We start from the raw sequence: 18,311 nt of genomic DNA, 5'->3' as shown, positions 1-18,311 counted from the left end.
TAAGGCACACTTCAGTATCAGTTTCATCTTAATAAATGCATACTCCAGGATCAGTTTTATCTTAATAAGGCACACTTCAGTATCAGTTTCATCTTAATAAATGCATACTCCAGGATCAGTTTTATCTTAATAAGGCACACTTTAGTATCAGTTTCATCTTAATAGTGCATATTTCAGTATCAGTTTCATTTCAATAAGTACATACTTCAGTATCTGTTAGATTTAATAAGTGCATATTCCAGCATCAGTTTCATCTTAATAAGTGCCATGGTTATCATGAAGTAATAATTTTTTATGTTCACAAAATAAATTTACTCAATTTTCTTCAAAATTACGCATGAGGATTTGCACTAGCTCATAACATTTTGTACTGCTCAACGAGCTTAATTAATTGATGCATGTATGATGTATGATTTATGTTTACACATCTTTTATCATTAGGATCTAATAATTTGTAGAATTCACTCAGAATTTATATTTATTTCATTTTTAGGATACCAGTTACAGAAAAGACGCCTGAAGCCGAACTACATTAGCTAGTGCTTCACAATGGAAGATCTTCCAGATCTAGTACTTGAGAAGATATTCTCCCATTTGGAATGCAAAGATCTTGTTAGCGCACGTAATGTGAGCCAACGTTGGCAAAATCTTGTTGACCAGCCAAAATTCTGGAGAGATTCCATATTCGTTTGTGATGATACCATCACAAAGAAAAGAGCAATTGAAATCGTAAGTCAGACACCACTCCTGGAAGGATTAGTCCTTGATATTGAACGAGGAGTAGATGATATATTAAATGTTGTTGTTAAAAATTGCACAAATCTTCGATCACTTGTACTGAAAAGGGCCAATTACATGTCAATTAACATTTTTGAAAAGCTAGGTCAAAATTGTGAAAACATTGAATACCTCGAGCTTCCTAAATTAATATGCTTTCTTGCTTCTTTTTCACTTCACGACGGGAGCCTAGTATTTGAGCTTAACGATCCATGCGCTGTAATATGTAAGTTCAAAAACTTACGAAAACTAGATATCTCTCAAATGACAGATTATCATGGAATGATTTCGATCAAGAGAATCATAGATAGCTGCATCCATCTTGAAGAGCTATTAATAGAAAATCTTCAGTTAGTTTCAAATCTTGATTTGAAATATCTGATTGAAGCAAAGAGAGATTCATTATTGAGCTTGTCTCTATGCGGGCGAAATCTAAATGATCAGACTCTAATGCGTTTGGCAGAGTTAGAGAAGTTACAGCATTTTAAACTTCGCTTGTGTCCAGAATTATGTGCTGAAAGTTTACAAGGCATTAAGCAAATGAATTTACTGTCATTGTCACTAACAGAACCTTTTGATGTGGATATTGAAGAAATGGTTGACATTTTCAATCAGCCTACTATGGCTAACTTGAGGTCTTTAGATCTTTCACGTTGCTACGGTGTAAATGACAATGTTGCCCTTTCCATTTCTTTCACTTGCCATCAATTGGAAAGATTGAACATAACTGAATGTGAAGTTACACAATACGGTTTGGCATACCTCATAAAGGGATGCAGAAAATTGAAGTATCTAAATATTGTTGGAATTGAGTTGAGAAATCTTTATTGCTTGGATCTCATGCTGGCTTACTTGAAAGATCTCGAACTTTTGGAGATCGAGGACACATTAGAACTTCGTTATATGGCTCAAGAAATTAATAAGCTTATGCCTCAGCTGAAGATAAAGTTGGTTACACTACCAACACCACAGTTTCATCATTTTGGCCTACCAACACCACAGTTTCATAATTGTTTGTATAATGTTAGTATCTAACTGATAGAGTGACTTAACTCCCAATTAAGATGGAGTGTATATATAAAAAAAATTCAATCAATGCTATTTCCCTACAAACTTCTAAGTATAGGGTTTAATAATATTTAATCTGGTATTATTCATATCTAATAATTGCAGGATAATTTATAGTTTATTCTGAAGTGCAGTTACGAGGGAAAAGTATAAACCTAGTGATACTGCTTTCATTTGCGATTGAGTCAGTTTGATCACAATCACACTGGTTATTGAATTGAAATGTACTGCTGAATAATGGTGTCTCGTGTCACACTATGATGGGCAAATATAAAGCTATACCACATACATATAAAACGTGGTTCTTATTTTTCAAGTGCGAGTAAAAAATGTGTTGTTATAATATATGTGCTTAGTTTACAATACTAATTTGGGCAAATTAGATATTGTAAAATATATATAAGAATATATGTAATTATTTGTATCTCCGTAGTATATCAACATATATGAATTGTCTGTTTCGTTTACACTGTAGAGGTTATCTAATGTATTACGTATTCAATCATCTTTTTGAAATTTTGATCCAAATAAAAAATATCAAGTATAGTTATAGTTTTAAAAGATCTTATCAACTTGATATTTTCAAAAGTTTCCTTCTCACAACCGTGAAGTGCTACTTTAATACTTAAATTTATGTTATAGATCTGATGCCATTTTCATTATAAAAAAAACAACCTAATATAAAGTACAGAGCTTTCGTACAAAGCAGATTTGTAGGAAATCTTTGTTAATATACGGGTAAATAATTAATCATGAATCTTGTATTAACACTTGAACTGTAGTGATATTGTATTTTATTCAGCAGTTTTGTATTGAAATCTACTGATTTGTATTGATTAGGCTTTGTATTGAAATTTTCTTGAAGAATTTTTGTAAGTTTTAAGTTTGAAAATTATCGTATATTTATTTTTTGAATATATTCTAGGTTAAAATAAAAGAACATTCTAAGCAAGATTCAATCTAGTTTCTCTTTGTCAACCAAAGAATATTGAAAACTGTACTGAGTAATATATTTAAAAAATAGCTTTACGATAATCAACGCTTGTTTTTTTTCTCAAATATGTACCATTGCTGTTTATTCAACTATTATGTTTAATTACTTTATTCTTATATGTACAGAGTTCAATGCAATATACTGATATTTTGAGTGGAAATGTATTAGCTTATTTTTTTTTAATTATAAAAATACCAGGAATGTTTTGTAAGTAGTATGCGCTATACTATTACGGCTTATGAAAGAACAATATATGCCATCTGTTACTTTACAGTGTTAATTTTCGATATTTTGTAATAGCTAGATAAATAAATATTGTATTCCAGTATCATTAAAGTGTTTCGTTTGACATGAACTATAGTAAAATATCAAACTATGCGTCCTGAACACTTATACGGATCGTAGTAAATGTATGACTTCAAGTTGTAATATAAGAATATGAATTGATGCGAAGCTTATTCTTCCAACACTTATGGCATCTCAAAAAGCCATTTTGTTGCTATCCCTTTACCGTTTTTGCTGCATCATTATTAATATTCAAAGTAGAATTGGTAGTAGGTGACCATTACTTCTGGTTGCATCTATAGGAATGAAGTCAAGGTGTAACAATTTTTTCATAGGTTGAACAGGTTGCAGAGAACTACTTCTGAGTATCTGTTTTCGTTTTGTCTTCTGGAAATTCAGAGTAAAGTCGAAAATAGTGGTAAAATATTAGCATTTCAGGTCTTGGTAGGGAGATAGGGAAGATTATATCTTTTGTGGAGAAGCTGAATAAATAATAATAAAAAAAAAACTTGTTGCTAGTTACCGTTTTTGCTCTATGAAAATCAATATTGGAACCGAAAGTAGTAGTAAATGTATACCATTTCCAACTTCAGTAGAGAAATGCTGCTCTTCAGATGCGAAATCAACTTTAAAAAAAATAAAGGATATAGTATACAACAGTTCCTCATCATTTCCCGAGGACTCACGAAGTTCAGTCTTTTACGGATTATTCATTGAGGATCTAGGAACTTGAAAATGTGGTAACAAAGCGACTTTCATTTACTTATCGACTGAAACTTGTACATGACATACCACCATTTATGTACGTGGTGCAAGAGTTAGAACTATCCTCGAGTTCGGTGCACTTTATGTGCGCCTCTGTAGTGCCCTTGTACTTTATATTTCACTATGTGTGTGTGTGTGGGGGGGGGGACTTGAACGCATGTCTCGTGCTCGTGGATAGTTCTTACTGTTGCATTACGTACAAACGTGATGGTATTTCATGTAGAAGTTGTAATAGCACACATAAGAAACGCAGATCACGGTGTACTCATACTGCATATTCCAGTGTGAGTACATCCTGATCTGGGTTTCTTATGTGTTCTATTACCACTTGTACATGACATATCACCATTTCTGTACGTGGTGCAAGAGGAAGAACTATCCTCGAGTACGGAACACGATGAGGAACTGTTCTATACTATTACCAAAATAAATTAAAAAATAACGCTTTTTGCTCAATATTATCGTATTTTTTTTCTATAAGAACCAACGTTGAAACTGGAAATTGTTAATTTCTGCCACTTCTAATTTGAATGGGTTCACGAAGAAACGCCAACATATACTTCGGGAGCTAAACCGATTCCAGAAGACCAATTCTCGTTTCCTGGTATCGTTTGTTTCTATATGGCGATCAACGTTGAAACAGGAAATGGTTAATTTCTACTACATCCGGTTAGACTAGAAGGTTAACTGTATAGATGGAATCTACTTCCGGAATTGATTAAGAAAAAACGATTTTCGCTATCTCTTACCACTTCACCTCTAACGGAGATACGAGTAAATATTTAATCCAGAAACATGAATAAGTTTTCTACAACTTCAAGTTCTTGCGCAAAGACGTAAGTGAAGATATTATGTTGTATTGAGACTTTGAATGAATTCAGAAAAGGGGGAAAAAAACTACTTGCTATGGTCTAACGTTTTCATTTTCTGGTAATCAATGTTGAAACCGGAAATGGTTAATTTATACTATTTCCGGTTTGAATAGAGGGTTAAGTTATGTAATGAAACTTATTCTTGAGACTCTTAATATATTCTATGAACCCAATTCTTGACACTTCTCACTCTTTCCATTTAGATAGTTGTTAAGAGACAAACAGACAGACACAACTGTTCTATAGTACTTACGATATATATGCGTAGTATAGTTTGGAAATCGAAAAAATTAACTGCATATGATTCTCAAAGACATACCTTATAGCGCCATAAAAATTTGTATTTCTGAATTTTCTCGAAAACTGCTATTGATAATTTTCCCTGAAAAATGTTATTTTGTTAAAGTTGATGTAATCTATCGATTGATATCTGTCTTGTATTTGGATATCATTATAAATAAGCAAAAATTAAGACTTCAATGTTAATTTGTTATGCTAAATACTATCATCTTGCTAATTTCAAAATTATACCGTACTAGCACATATTACCCGCTTCGCTGAGTTGAAATAAATAATTTAAATTCACATCTTTGTATGCTGTATGGCTGCATTTGGATCTATGCTGCATCGTAAGTATAAATGTTCATCTTACTGACCCCCAAAATTATGGATTCAACATAGATATTGCTCATTTTCAATCATTATAATATATGTCACCCCTCCTCATTCCCCAAGAGTCGCTGGATGGATTTAAACAGCATCAGAAGTGTCTCTGTTCATCTCGGCGATCGCAAGAACTATAGATTCAACACAAATATCGGTCATTTTTGACCATTTATATATATATATATATATATATATATATATATATATATATATATATATATATATATATATATATATATATATATATATAATTCTCCTTCCCCATGTTGCGGGCCATGACATCGGAAGTGTCATCATTCATCTCAGCGATCCCCAAAAATGTGGATTCAGCACTAATATCAGTCATTTTCGATCATTTTAAAATATTTCTTCCTCCCACTCCCCCAAGTTGAGGGTTTGAATTTGGATTTAAACGTGATCGAAAGTATCACTGTTCATCTAAGGGACCCAGAAAACTATAAATTCGACACTGATAGTGGCCATTTTCGATCTTTTTATATATATATATCTTTCTCCCCCTCCCCCAAGTGATTTTGGATCTAAACCGGATCTGAAATGTCACTGTTCATCTGAATGATCCCGTAAACTATGGATTATACACTAATATTGGTCGTTTTCGATCATTATTATATATAGCTCCCCCTCCCCCTCCTTCGGGCTGCAGCACACACCATCAGAAGTTTCACTGTTAATCTCAGTTACTCTCAAAACTATGGATTCGACACCAATATTGGTTATTTTCGATCATTTTTAAATGTTTATCCCCCTCCCCTACGTTGTACCATCCACTATCAGGGCTGAATTTGGATTGAAACAGCATCAGAAGTGTCACTGTTTTTCTCATCAACCACGAAAACTATGGATTCAACACTACTATCGGTCTTTTTTGATCTTTTTTAAATTTCTCTCCCCTTCCCCCTGCCCTTTGCATCGTCAAAGTGAATAGCCTAAAGTAATCCCTGCCCCTAATCTCATGTATGTTGAAAATTTCATTGAGATCGGTCGGGTGGTTCAAGAGTGATGAAGTCACAAAGACAGTCATTTTTATTTTTTTTTACATACATCTCCCCCTCCCCCTCCCCTACGTTGGATCGTCAAAGTGAAACGATAAAAAAACGCCCAAGACCCGATACTCATATATGTTGAAAATTTGATCAAGATCGGTCTAGTGGTTCAGGAGTTATTAAGTTTTATTTATTTTATTTTAACCCCATCCCGCCCCTCAGTTCTCCCATCAAAATGAATAACCTAAAACCAGCCCAGCCTCGAACTTCAAGCATGTTACAAATTTGATCGAGATCAGTCGGGCGGTTCAGGAGATTTAGAGACAAAAACATGCTGATTTTCAATTTTATATATATATATATATATATATATATATATATATATATATATATATATATATATATATATATATATATATATATTGACTTCAGAATTCTTTTTTTTTTTCATGACGGATTTGAGATACTTACGCATCCCGTGTATATTAGTTGAGTAGCGCTATATCTGGTATTTGAACTAGCAATTATAAACTGATTACCTCTGGATGACGGCTACATCATGCAGAATGGAATAGCGAAGCGGAATTCGGAATCTTTGTGAACTGTAAATTACGAATCGCTATATGAAATCATGTGGGCAATGTTAAAAAAAAATCATTGTGTTATAATTTCTTCAAAATCGCCTTGAGTATATTATCGAAAGTGACTAGAAGCTTTTGCATCTATGATATGGAGATACGTAATATTTCTATACAGTTAGTGAAATTATATTCTGAAAGAGTGTATGAGGATTCTATTAAGATTGTCTGGTCTTATGTCGATCCGAGTATACATACACTATCTGATCAAAAGTATCCGGACACCTGGCTGAAAATGACTTACAAGTTCGTAGCGCCCTCCATCGGTACTGCTGGCATTCAATATGGTGTTGGCCCACCCTTAGGCTTGATAACAGCTTCCACTCTCGCAGGCAAACTTTCAATCAGGTGCTGGAAAGTTTCTTTTGGAATGGCAGTCCATACTTCACAGAGTGCTGAACTGAGGAGAGGTATCGATGTAGCTAGGTGAGGCCTGGCACGAAATCGGCGTTCCAAAACATCCCAAAGGTGTTCTATAGTATTCATGTCAGGACTCTGTGCAGGCCAGTCCATTACACGGATGTTATGGTCGTGTAACCACTCCGCCACAGGCCGTGCAGTATGAACAGGTGCTCGATCGTCTTGAAAGATGCAATCGCCATTCCCGAATTGCTCTTCAACAGTGGGAAGCAAGAAGGTGCTTAAAACATAATCTTAGGCCTGCGCTGTGAGAGTGCCACGCAAAACAACAAGGTGTACAAGCCCCCTCCAATAAAAACACGACCACACCATAACACCACCACCTCCGAATTTTACTGTTGGCACTACACACGCTGACAGATGACGTTGACCGGGCATTTTCCATACCCACACCCCGCCATCGGATCGCCACATTGTGTACCGTGATTTGTCACTCCACACAACGTTTCCCCACTGTTCAATCGTCCAATGTTTACGCTCCGTACACCAAGCGAGGCATCGTTTGGCATTTACCTGCGTGATGTGTAGCTTATGAGCAGCCCTCGACCATGGAACCCAAGTTTTCTCATATCACGCCTAACTGTCATAGTACTTGGAGGGGATCCTGATGCAGTTTGGAATTCCTGTGTGATGGTCTGGATAGATGTCTGCCTATTACACTTTACGACCCTCTTCAACTGTCGGTGATTTCTGTCAGTCAACAGACGACGTCGGCCTGTACGCTTTAGTGCTGTACGTGTCCCTTCACTTTTCCACTTCACTATCACATCAGACACATTGGACCTAGTTATGTTTAGGAGTGCGGAAATCTCGCGCACAGACTTCTGACACAAGTGACACCCAATCACCTGACCACGTTCGAAGTCCGTGAGCTCCGCGGGGCGCCCGATTCTGCTTTCTCACGATGAGGTCGCTGATAATGAGTAGCTGGCAGTAGGTGGCAGCACAATGCACCTAATATAAAAAACGTATGTTTTTGGAGATGTCCGGATACTTTTGATCACATAGAATAGTGCATCTTGATCCATTTCAATTGCCAGAAGGTGAGTTATGATTTTGATTATTTGTAATGTATTTAAGCTGAAAGAATTAAATCAAAGGTTCAAATATAGGTAAAAGTGGAAGAGGTAAAGATAAAATATACGGGCCGCATGATCGGCTGACCGTTGATCTTGTTAGCTGTTAAAGGGATTCTTATGAAATCCGAGTTCAATGTTTGTATTTGGAGACTAAATTCGTTTGTTATATTTCACAATATTATTCTCTGCGCAAATTTAGAATATTACTCTATACTATTGAAAGGATTTCCCCATTTATGAGTATTAATATTATTATAATATTTAATATTAAAATGTTCGTCTGTAAATTCCCCTTATTTGGGGTAAAATCTGTCCTAACATATTTAAATTAGCTAGCGGTCCGCGACGGAGCTCGAGTTTTTACGGCAATAGCACGTTACAAAATTTAAACAAAACATAATTAATGTTTATTTCAGTATGAATTTCATCTTAATAAAATGGGGTTGTTATTGTACAGTCCCAATTTGTAGGTTTTTACTAAAATTATTTTCTTTATTTCAATGTTCTCTTAAACTACTCATGAGTATTTATAGTTACCTACGTCAGTTCGTTCAGCTCTACTAATGACACAGTAAAATTAAATAGAAATAAGGATTCTAAACTATATAAAGGAAATATAAAAAATCGCATAGCGCACCTACTTTCACGAAAGAAGAGATGGTTTTCTTAAAGTTTAAAACGTTAATTCGTATATATATATAATGATGCCATTGAAAATGTAAATTCGAAATTGTTAGTGATTCAATTCAGAATCAACCAGGAATTTTAACAATCGAATTCAGAATGAATATGGAAGAATAGGATGCAAAGTATACCTCTGACTATACTGTGAAGAACTATGTACAGTACCTAAGTAAACTGATCAAAATATCTTTTTTGGAGACATTAACCATATCGCTGTCGAGGAAATTGAACCCAGAGGGAAGCAAGGATTATAGAACTAGTAAATAGATAAGTCGCATATATCATACAGTAAAAATAACCAACTTTGAACATATTTACATAGGATATGTAATAAAATGAAATCTCAGTTTAACGTCCCACGATTATGCTCTTTAGCTAAAGGGAGACGAATGGTTAAGGCAAATGAACGATGACAGAACAATTGGTGAAATGACAATAAGGAAGGAAACGAAAGTGTCCTGAGAAAAACCCACGGACACGATGTTATCCACCACGAACTTACTTGAGCGGGGATCGAACCAGAAACCCAACACACTAGAGATACGTACACTAACACTGAGCCACCTTGTTAACCTATTATTAAAGACTTTTTCGATAACAAAATGTGTGACATGTAGTATTGACGCTTAAGAACTTCTGGATGACATAACATTTATTTTTAAATCCTAAAGCACACGACAATCTATAACAAGCCGACGATGCCGAGAGGTTACTCAGAATATGTGGTAAGCTACTATTTTTTTAAAATTCCAACCTTATTTAAGTCCAAGATTAATACGGCATACAAAACTGAGAAAGAATTCGTAATGTAAAGGAAACTGTCTCAAGCCCTATTTCACAATGCAATCACCCGACCTACAGAACAATCAAATGCCAGAAGGAATCCATGTGAAATGAGAAACTTCAATTTAATCAAATATATTCTGACATAACAATATTCAAAATGAAATGCATTATTCAAAAATTAAAAGACGAAAGCAAAAACTAATAATATTTTTAATTGACATTAGCCAATTATAATTTTGAGTATTCTTTTTATTGCAATAAATTACAAACTTTAATTTTCTAAGAAAATACTTTTAAAGGGAGATGTGTACGCTACAAAGGTGGATACACGTGAAGAACTTGCCGCTCGCACCACTGACGCTGTTGCCGGCATTAAAGACCGCCGAGATGATGTTCGATGTGCAACACAACACACCCTCCAAAGCGTTGACAAGTGCATTGAGATGAGTGGAAGACTTTTTGAACCCTCTTAGAGGATGGATTAGTCATCTGTCCATCTCCATTATAATTTCTGTCCACCACAGCGCTTACACATTTTGGTAGTAATATTCACATTTATCTTCATAATCATTCATTAATGTGTGCAGTCTTCAACCCGTTCCAGTTCCGTAATGATAGAAATTCGGACACATGTTCATAGGACTTAGAATCATCTCACAAATTATGTGACATTCTTTTTGAATCACCCTGTATATGAAAATAAAGACTCTCAATAGTAGTTGAATAGAAACTACAACAAAAATATCTGCTTCACTGAAAAGCAAATCCAATGATATATGATCATGCGAAATCGAATAATCAACCGCACATCCGTTGTTTTTCACACATTAATTGTGAGTCCATTTGATATAGGTTGCAGTAGCCTATACCAAATCTGGCGTCACTATCATTAATTACTTAAAAGTGCCTTTATCTCCGAAAGTAGGCTCTTCGTAGAAAAGTGCAAAATAAACTCTTATTTCTTGTCGATATAAGGAACACGTTGACTGAGTTTGATTGTTAATGATCCTACTGTAGCCAATCTGGCGTTATTATCACTTAATTACCTAAAAGTATCTGTATATTCAAAAGTAAATATTTCTGTCAAGTGCAAAATAAACTTTTATATCTCGATGTAAGGAACACGTTAACTGAAATTGTTTGCTTGTTGTTAGTTGCATTGTAGTCAATCTGGCTTCATTATCACTAAATTGTCAAAAAGTGCCTTAATCTTCGAAACTAGACACTTCTCAGCACAGAACAAATTAAATTTTTGTCTTATTTTGATGTGAGCAAATATTTGCTTTCTTTGTCAGTTTCCTCGAGGAACATGTTGTATATAGGTTGTAGTTTTTCTGAAAATATGTGAAAAATTTGACCGCCCTTAACTAAATAATCATAAGTCCGTACAACATACTATTCCACACGCTTTTATATTAGGTGAAGTTATACTACTATCACAAGTTTCATCCCGATCGCATGAGCTCGCTGTATGGATTTTACTTTTTGAACATATAACCCAAACTTTGAGTGCCTATAACTCGAGAAGTGTAAGCCTCCACAATACAATATTCCTACCATCATGTAAGAGGTCAAGATCTAACATAATGACAAATTTCTTCCCGATTAGATCACTTATCTATATATGGGTTTCTGATTTCGAAAATATGATACAAAATTCGACTGTCCGTAATCTAGAATCGTAAGCCTACACAGCATAGTACTTCACGCGACTTTATGAAGTTAAACCACTATGCCAAGATTGATTCAGATCAGGTAAGTTCGGCGTATGAATTTTTGTTTTGGAAAATATGACACAATATTCGACCGCCCATAACTGAAGAACAGCAAGCCAGAAAAACATAATTTTTCACAAGAGTTAAGTTCTACTACTATATATCAACTTTTGTCGAAATTGGGTGAGTTCTACTGAACTCACACAACATATAGTGACCTTGATTTTTCAGGGAAGAGTCAAATGAAGGACAAAAAAGAATGGTTCTCTTGAAAATTCAAGAATTTCTCCGGGAAATCAACTTCTTGCGTGCTGCAATTCAGCACAAACAATTGATGTGGCACAACTGTTGTAACACGCAAATGACATTAACTATCCGATACCTGATAAAATGAATAGGTTAAACGCCGTAATCAAGTTACTTATAAAGAGTAATTTAAAGAGAAGATAGAACTCTTCACGATGGCGAAGAGCTGAAGCAACAATCTGAAATTATTTAAAACAAACTGAAATTAAATTGCTAATTAATGAAAAACTTAATAATTATCGCTATTAAATCAGAGTATTTTTTTCGGATGATTTAGTCAAATTATATGTTACTCCTGTTACTTTCCTTCTATGTATACAAAATTTTATCCACTATTAATAATTTTAATGTATTATTCGTCATTTCTAAAGAAATGCATTAAATTTTAATAAGTTATAAAATTCAGAAAGTTATACCGAAATCTTGAATTTCACCATATCCATTTCAATAAGGTGATCCACAGTTTCTTCAGACTGAAGGGCCATTAACGAAATTATAATGGAGATACTTCTATCACGAGGCTAGTTAGTCATATTCAAATTCTGAGAGTTCACCCAGCCTCCTTAGGCAAACGAAAACAAACGAATTAGACTGTATGACGAAACAAATATTTCAAGTATGTTTCAAAACTACTACCCAACGTTGACAGAACTATGAATAAAAGGAAAAACATTGATTAGTAGGAGTACAGCGTCCTTTTCCACCACCGAGGCTATATGTACCGTGTCCTGCGAAAGCGAACTAAACGCCACTTTCATATTTTTAAGAAAATTACGTGTCCAGCATTAATGTAGCCGTAATCAAAAATGAAACTATGTTTCTTTTTTTGGAAAGGTGTTGGTTTTCCTCTCTTTTCGATTGTGCAAAACGTTCTAATCAGGGGCATATTCATGGACCGACTTCTGGGGGGCGGTGGGTTGTCATACTGCTAGTCTACTTTTAAGGGCTCCAAACTTTGGGATGGGCTTTATTTATATATATAAAATAAGAAAGTTTCCTCTTCTGGGGAGGAGATCGCCCCGATCGCCCCCTGGATCCGCCCCTGGTTCTAATGCTTATCAGGAACCAATCGTCGCATTTACGTGGATTTTCAAAGTTTGGAGCTTAGTTCATTTTTGCATAACACGGTACATATGAGACGTGAACATATAGTTTAAAGTAAAATCCGAACCACCAAACTGCGTTCCAATTTCAAGATTCTCGCAAGGGAAGTCAAACTTAGTGTCCCTAATACAGTCAGCGACAAAAGTTCTTTCTGTTTGATGAAATTAGTTTCGTAAATAACTTCAGAAAGGAAGGATAACTTGAGGGCAGTTTTTAATAATTAAAAAAATGTAATTGTCTATACGTTTCAGCCCTACCACTATTGTACGTTCCAGCTATATCACCGTTATTCCCAAAATGAATTTTACCAAACGGAAAAAACTCCTGTCGCTGACTGTACCATACGCACATGCGCTAGCTAATACACTAGCGCAAAAAGCAACGAAAAGATAAACATAACACGCATTTAATTACTCGCTGAATAATTTTTCTTATATGTTATGACTAAATGTTAACTAATAAATTAATAGCAATCAAAACCTACATATAATAATAATAATAATAATAATAATAATAATAATAATAATAATAATAATAATAATAATAATAATAACAATAATAATATAAGAATGAATAAAATAACACTTTGAATTTTAAATTGCATAATAATCAGTTTTTCATATACGAATAGGCGCACAGTCAGGGGCGGATCCAGGGGAGCGATCGGGCGATGGCCCCCCCTAGAAGAGGAAACTTTATTTTATATATAAAATAAAATTCATCCTAGAGTTGAAGCTCTTAAAAGTAGCTCTAAGTACCAGCATTTACAACCCCTCCTACCAGAATTCCATCCTGAATTAGCCCCTGCACATAATTACAACAGTTCGTAGCAGTTATCATTCTCATATAAGGCACTATTGTAAAAGTTACTATTCCCACTCGACGAAATAATTTTCTGTGACAACTATCGTGAAAATAACTCTAGTACAGCCACTGCAAATAGAAGATAGTAAATGCTTAAAAAAAGAGAGCAGAGGAGGGAGACAAAGTGTTTATTGGATTTCCAAGTCAGCAGATAAATATGTATATCTTCGTTAGCTCTCTCTATATCGTCGATGTTTTTTAGCGATTGTACGTTTAATTAATTACTTGTCGTGATCGTTATGTAGATATCATGCAAAAGAAAAAATAAGAGGTTAAAAAAACTTGTTGCGAACGAACACTGCTGATTATAATTTTGAACGTTTACTTCTTACAAGGACGTGAGCTAATTTAGAGCAGTTGCAGAAATTCAATTAAGTTGGGTTTTTGTTCGCCTACTGAAGAACATTACTGGAATGGCTTCCATCGTCAGTGCAGGGCTGGGATTACGAACTCTCCGAAAGAGAGATTGACATTCGAATCAAATAAGTTACAATAAGGCATTGTTGTTTTCTTCTTTTTCTAAAAGAAATAAATAGAAAATTGAAAGCTTAAGGAGAGCAGGGTTGCCACTAAAACTTTACAGTGGTATCCTAATCTACAGAGGAAATCAAACAAATGAGACAATGCTATTGAGAATTCAGTTCGTATACAGCTTGTTCTATCAGAACATCTTTTAAGATACAGTGGTTTCCGTTACAAATCTTACTACAATCTCCTGTTGCTCTCTAAATTCTTATCTCGTAACCTATTTGGCGGATTTTGAAATGAAATAAAATTAACTCTGTTCTTTTACGTCAGACTTTTATGTCCTATAGAACAAAGGGAGAAGAGTGATTAAAATAAATGAATAGTTCTGGGGAAAAAATAGTGGATAAGAATGTGGTAAGAAACGCTCCTTGCTATAAATGACAGCTGAATCACATAAACATTTTCGGGGAAAATAAAGCGTAAAGAGAAGTCTTCTAATTGTAAATAACAATTTCTCAGGAGAGAAAGAACATGCATTATCCATAAGAAATAAAAAGGCAACCAATTCCGTGCTTAAACACAATGCGAAATAAGAAAATATTGCCAAAATAACACTTCAATAGCAGAGCAGTAAAATATTGCAAAAATTACTCACACGCATGTAAAGAACAATTAGTAATGAATAGATGAGGTAATAACAAACCAGATTTATGATAATAACGAGTTCTACCATAGAGACGCCATTGTCCAGTACCACCATAGAGACGCCATTGTGTACTAACAATGTCAATTATCTTAAGAATCTTGTATACTCATCAAATTGGACGATCAACGCGATTTTTTTTCCGTTATCAGATTTCCTAAACAGCAGTGTCATAATACCTTTCACAAAATTCAACAAGTAATAAAATTTTATTTCATTAAGAGTCTTCATCCCGGCGAAATTAAAATACCGCTAATTTTACAGTAATTATGTAATATCTTCAAATAGATAAAAGATAATCGAAATGTGGAACAAGAGCGCCCTAGACAATATTATTTTACATGAGAAACCGTTATCACGACTCACTTATCTGCTTTCGATTTCGAGCCATTTTGAAAATCGGCATTTATTTTCGCGTTCCTAAACAGCTGAAAACGGAAAGCCACTAGGTGACTTGTGATAACGGTACCTCACGCAAAATAATATTGTCTAGAGCGCTCTTGTCTTATATTTCAATTATCTTTTATCTATTTTGAAGATATCACATAATTACTGTAAAATTAGAGATATTTTAATTTCGCCGGGATGAAGACTCTTAAGTACTTTTCTGTCAGTAATATTCTGAAATTGTCAACATCTGCAACGAAACTATTATGAAGACAGTATAGGTGTAGCTATTTGGGACGTTAGCTCCTACCAGATTTTTCTTAAATTTGCCCAAAAAATATTAATAAGCTAGATAACGAACGTACCAAAGAAATGTCTCCTCCATCCAAATCATCGCACTGATTGAGTTCAAGAGAATTACCATAAATCTGGTATTATGGATGGAATTTATTGAGGAGGTAAATGATAATAAATGCATAAGTTTCAGATTAGTGGCAATGAATTCGATCGCTATTTAGCAGCATGCAGTGAATATCTCCGAGAAGTTGATGTAGAGTAATTCGAAAGGGCTGTGTGTTGTAGTGGCATATACTGGTTTGATGGCTCAGGCTACCGCTATCATTTATAATACCTGTACATTATTATTATTATTATTATTATTATTATTATTATTATTATTATTATTATTATTATTATTATTATTATTATTATTATTATTATTATTGCGTTGGCATTTAGTTTTCATATTATTATACAATCATTAAGACAAGAGATATTCCTTACAACATATGTTCCTTTTATCAAGTAAATAAACATTATTAGCTTTTCACTCGAAAGACTTTTATTATCTTATTAGCTATTACAGAAAAATGGTCGTATATTTCTATCTTCATTTGCTGCATGAAGTGTCAATGCATTTTGCATTGGATAGGTTGTAACCCTACTAACTAGAGTAAGTAGATGTTGTGTTAGTAATAAAGAACACTGAAATAGGTGATTAGCCAATGAAGGAGCCTCAGTCTGTGGAGCCTTCGCAACATAACGCAAATAATGAAAAAAAATATGTATAACAGCTATGCCGACTATCGTAAAATACTGTAAAATACAAAATTTCCGTTGCGTTGACGCAAACTAGGCTCTAGGTGTCAGTGAACTCCCCGAGTTCTCCAAAATGCACTGTCATCCCTCGTATAACTTCCATTTAACCGTCCGCTCACGCCCAAGAAACCGATTTCTCTAGAGGAAACTGGTGTTACCTGACAGCCCGTTCGTACGCTTTGGGAGAAATTGGAGGCGTGGAGCGAGAGAAATGCGATTCTAATAACTACGATTCTTGCTGGAGTAATTAGAAAAGAGGTTTCATGTCATGTTGATCTCTTAAGAAGTGAAACAGACTGCGTGCAAAGAAACTAATTGATATTTTTAAATTCTTAAAGTTCTCAAACTTGTATCATTCAAAGAAGATTGTAATGCCCCGCTATTTCATACCTGCGCCGCATTACATTACAGTATATTTTGGAAGGTGGCGATTTGTATTACGATCTGTATCCGGTGATTTACATCTAAACAAAGATACATTTTTTGAGTCGAAATTAAAAAAAAAAGTTTATGAATTTAAAAATTTAAAAATTATGAATTAATCCAGCGAATTGTTTTTAGAAATTTAATGTGAAGGAGTTTGGAAAGTGCTAAGCTTTTGTGATAAATGTTAATTAACCTTCTAAATAAGTGTTCAGGGTTTGTTTACGGAAAGGCATAAACAAAAATATGATGGATTACTGAAGCTATTAATTAGCTCAAGGGATTTCATCCCTTCTCGAAATTTCTAAACACCATCAAGTCTAAACATCCAATATGAAATATAAATATTTGTAAAATAACATGTCTCATCAAAATTGTCTGTGGTGCATGCTGCATGAATATAATAAGTAGACTTGATAACATGTGTTTGTAGCTGCTATTAACGGTATTAAAGTTTCTACTATTAACGGTAAGCTCAGTAAATGTATCAATTGTATTAAAACAAGAAAAAGAATTAAAGTTAAAACTGGAGGTACTGCGGTATAAATAGATATATATAAGTGAAAGTATAGAAAAAGATAATTATTATGAAACTTGCTTATAAATGCACATACATATTTATAGAAGATGATAAAGTTAAACTTCAATATTTTATGTACGTGAGCGTAAGAATGTTGGGTTATACCAATCAATATTTGAAATAGAAATAAAAAATTAATGAATTTTATTGCAAGATATACTCAAGCAAGAAACGAGCTTCATATACTTAGTAAATAAAGATTAAACGAGCTACAAATGTAACTAGATGTAATCGAAAGAGAGCTAACTTAACCTATATAATAATTCAGTACATGTAAGCACACGCACAACCACAAAATTACTTGACAAATTTTAGTTGTATGGAATTATTATTCATAATGTGATTATTACTGCATTTACTTTCGTTTCCACAATATACATTTCAACGATATAATGTGTACAAAATCATTATAAAGCTCTTAGAATTTAAATTTGGTTAACGTTGTATGATTTTGGTGTCAACTAGTTCATTTTGGTTACGTTCTGGAACATTTAGTAAATCCATTTGCCACAGAGTTGTTAATTTTAGATTCCCTGTACGTACCATTCATCTCTACCACGGACCTATTTTCTTTTCTCGAATAAAGGAAGGGAACATCGGCGACTCCGTTACTGGGCCACAGGCA

The 18,311-nt window shown here is 34.2% G+C and overlaps 1 protein-coding gene across 1 annotated transcript; it reads left to right on the top strand.

Moving 5' to 3' along the window:
- Window positions 1-549: 549 nt before the first annotated feature.
- On the top strand, window positions 550-1,812 carry LOC145666098 (uncharacterized). The gene has a single exon (XM_081733190.1). It carries the CDS (start codon window positions 550-552, stop codon window positions 1,810-1,812), a length of 1,263 nt encoding a protein of 420 aa, XP_081589316.1.
- The last annotated feature ends 16,499 nt before the right edge of the window (window positions 1,813-18,311 follow it).

This window comes from Thermobia domestica, chromosome 12, assembly GCF_964235325.1.
Source record: "Thermobia domestica chromosome 12, izTheDome1.hap1.1, whole genome shotgun sequence".
NCBI classification, from domain to species: domain Eukaryota; kingdom Metazoa; phylum Arthropoda; class Insecta; order Zygentoma; family Lepismatidae; genus Thermobia; species Thermobia domestica.
This window is presented reverse-complemented; position numbering and strand designations above follow the sequence as displayed.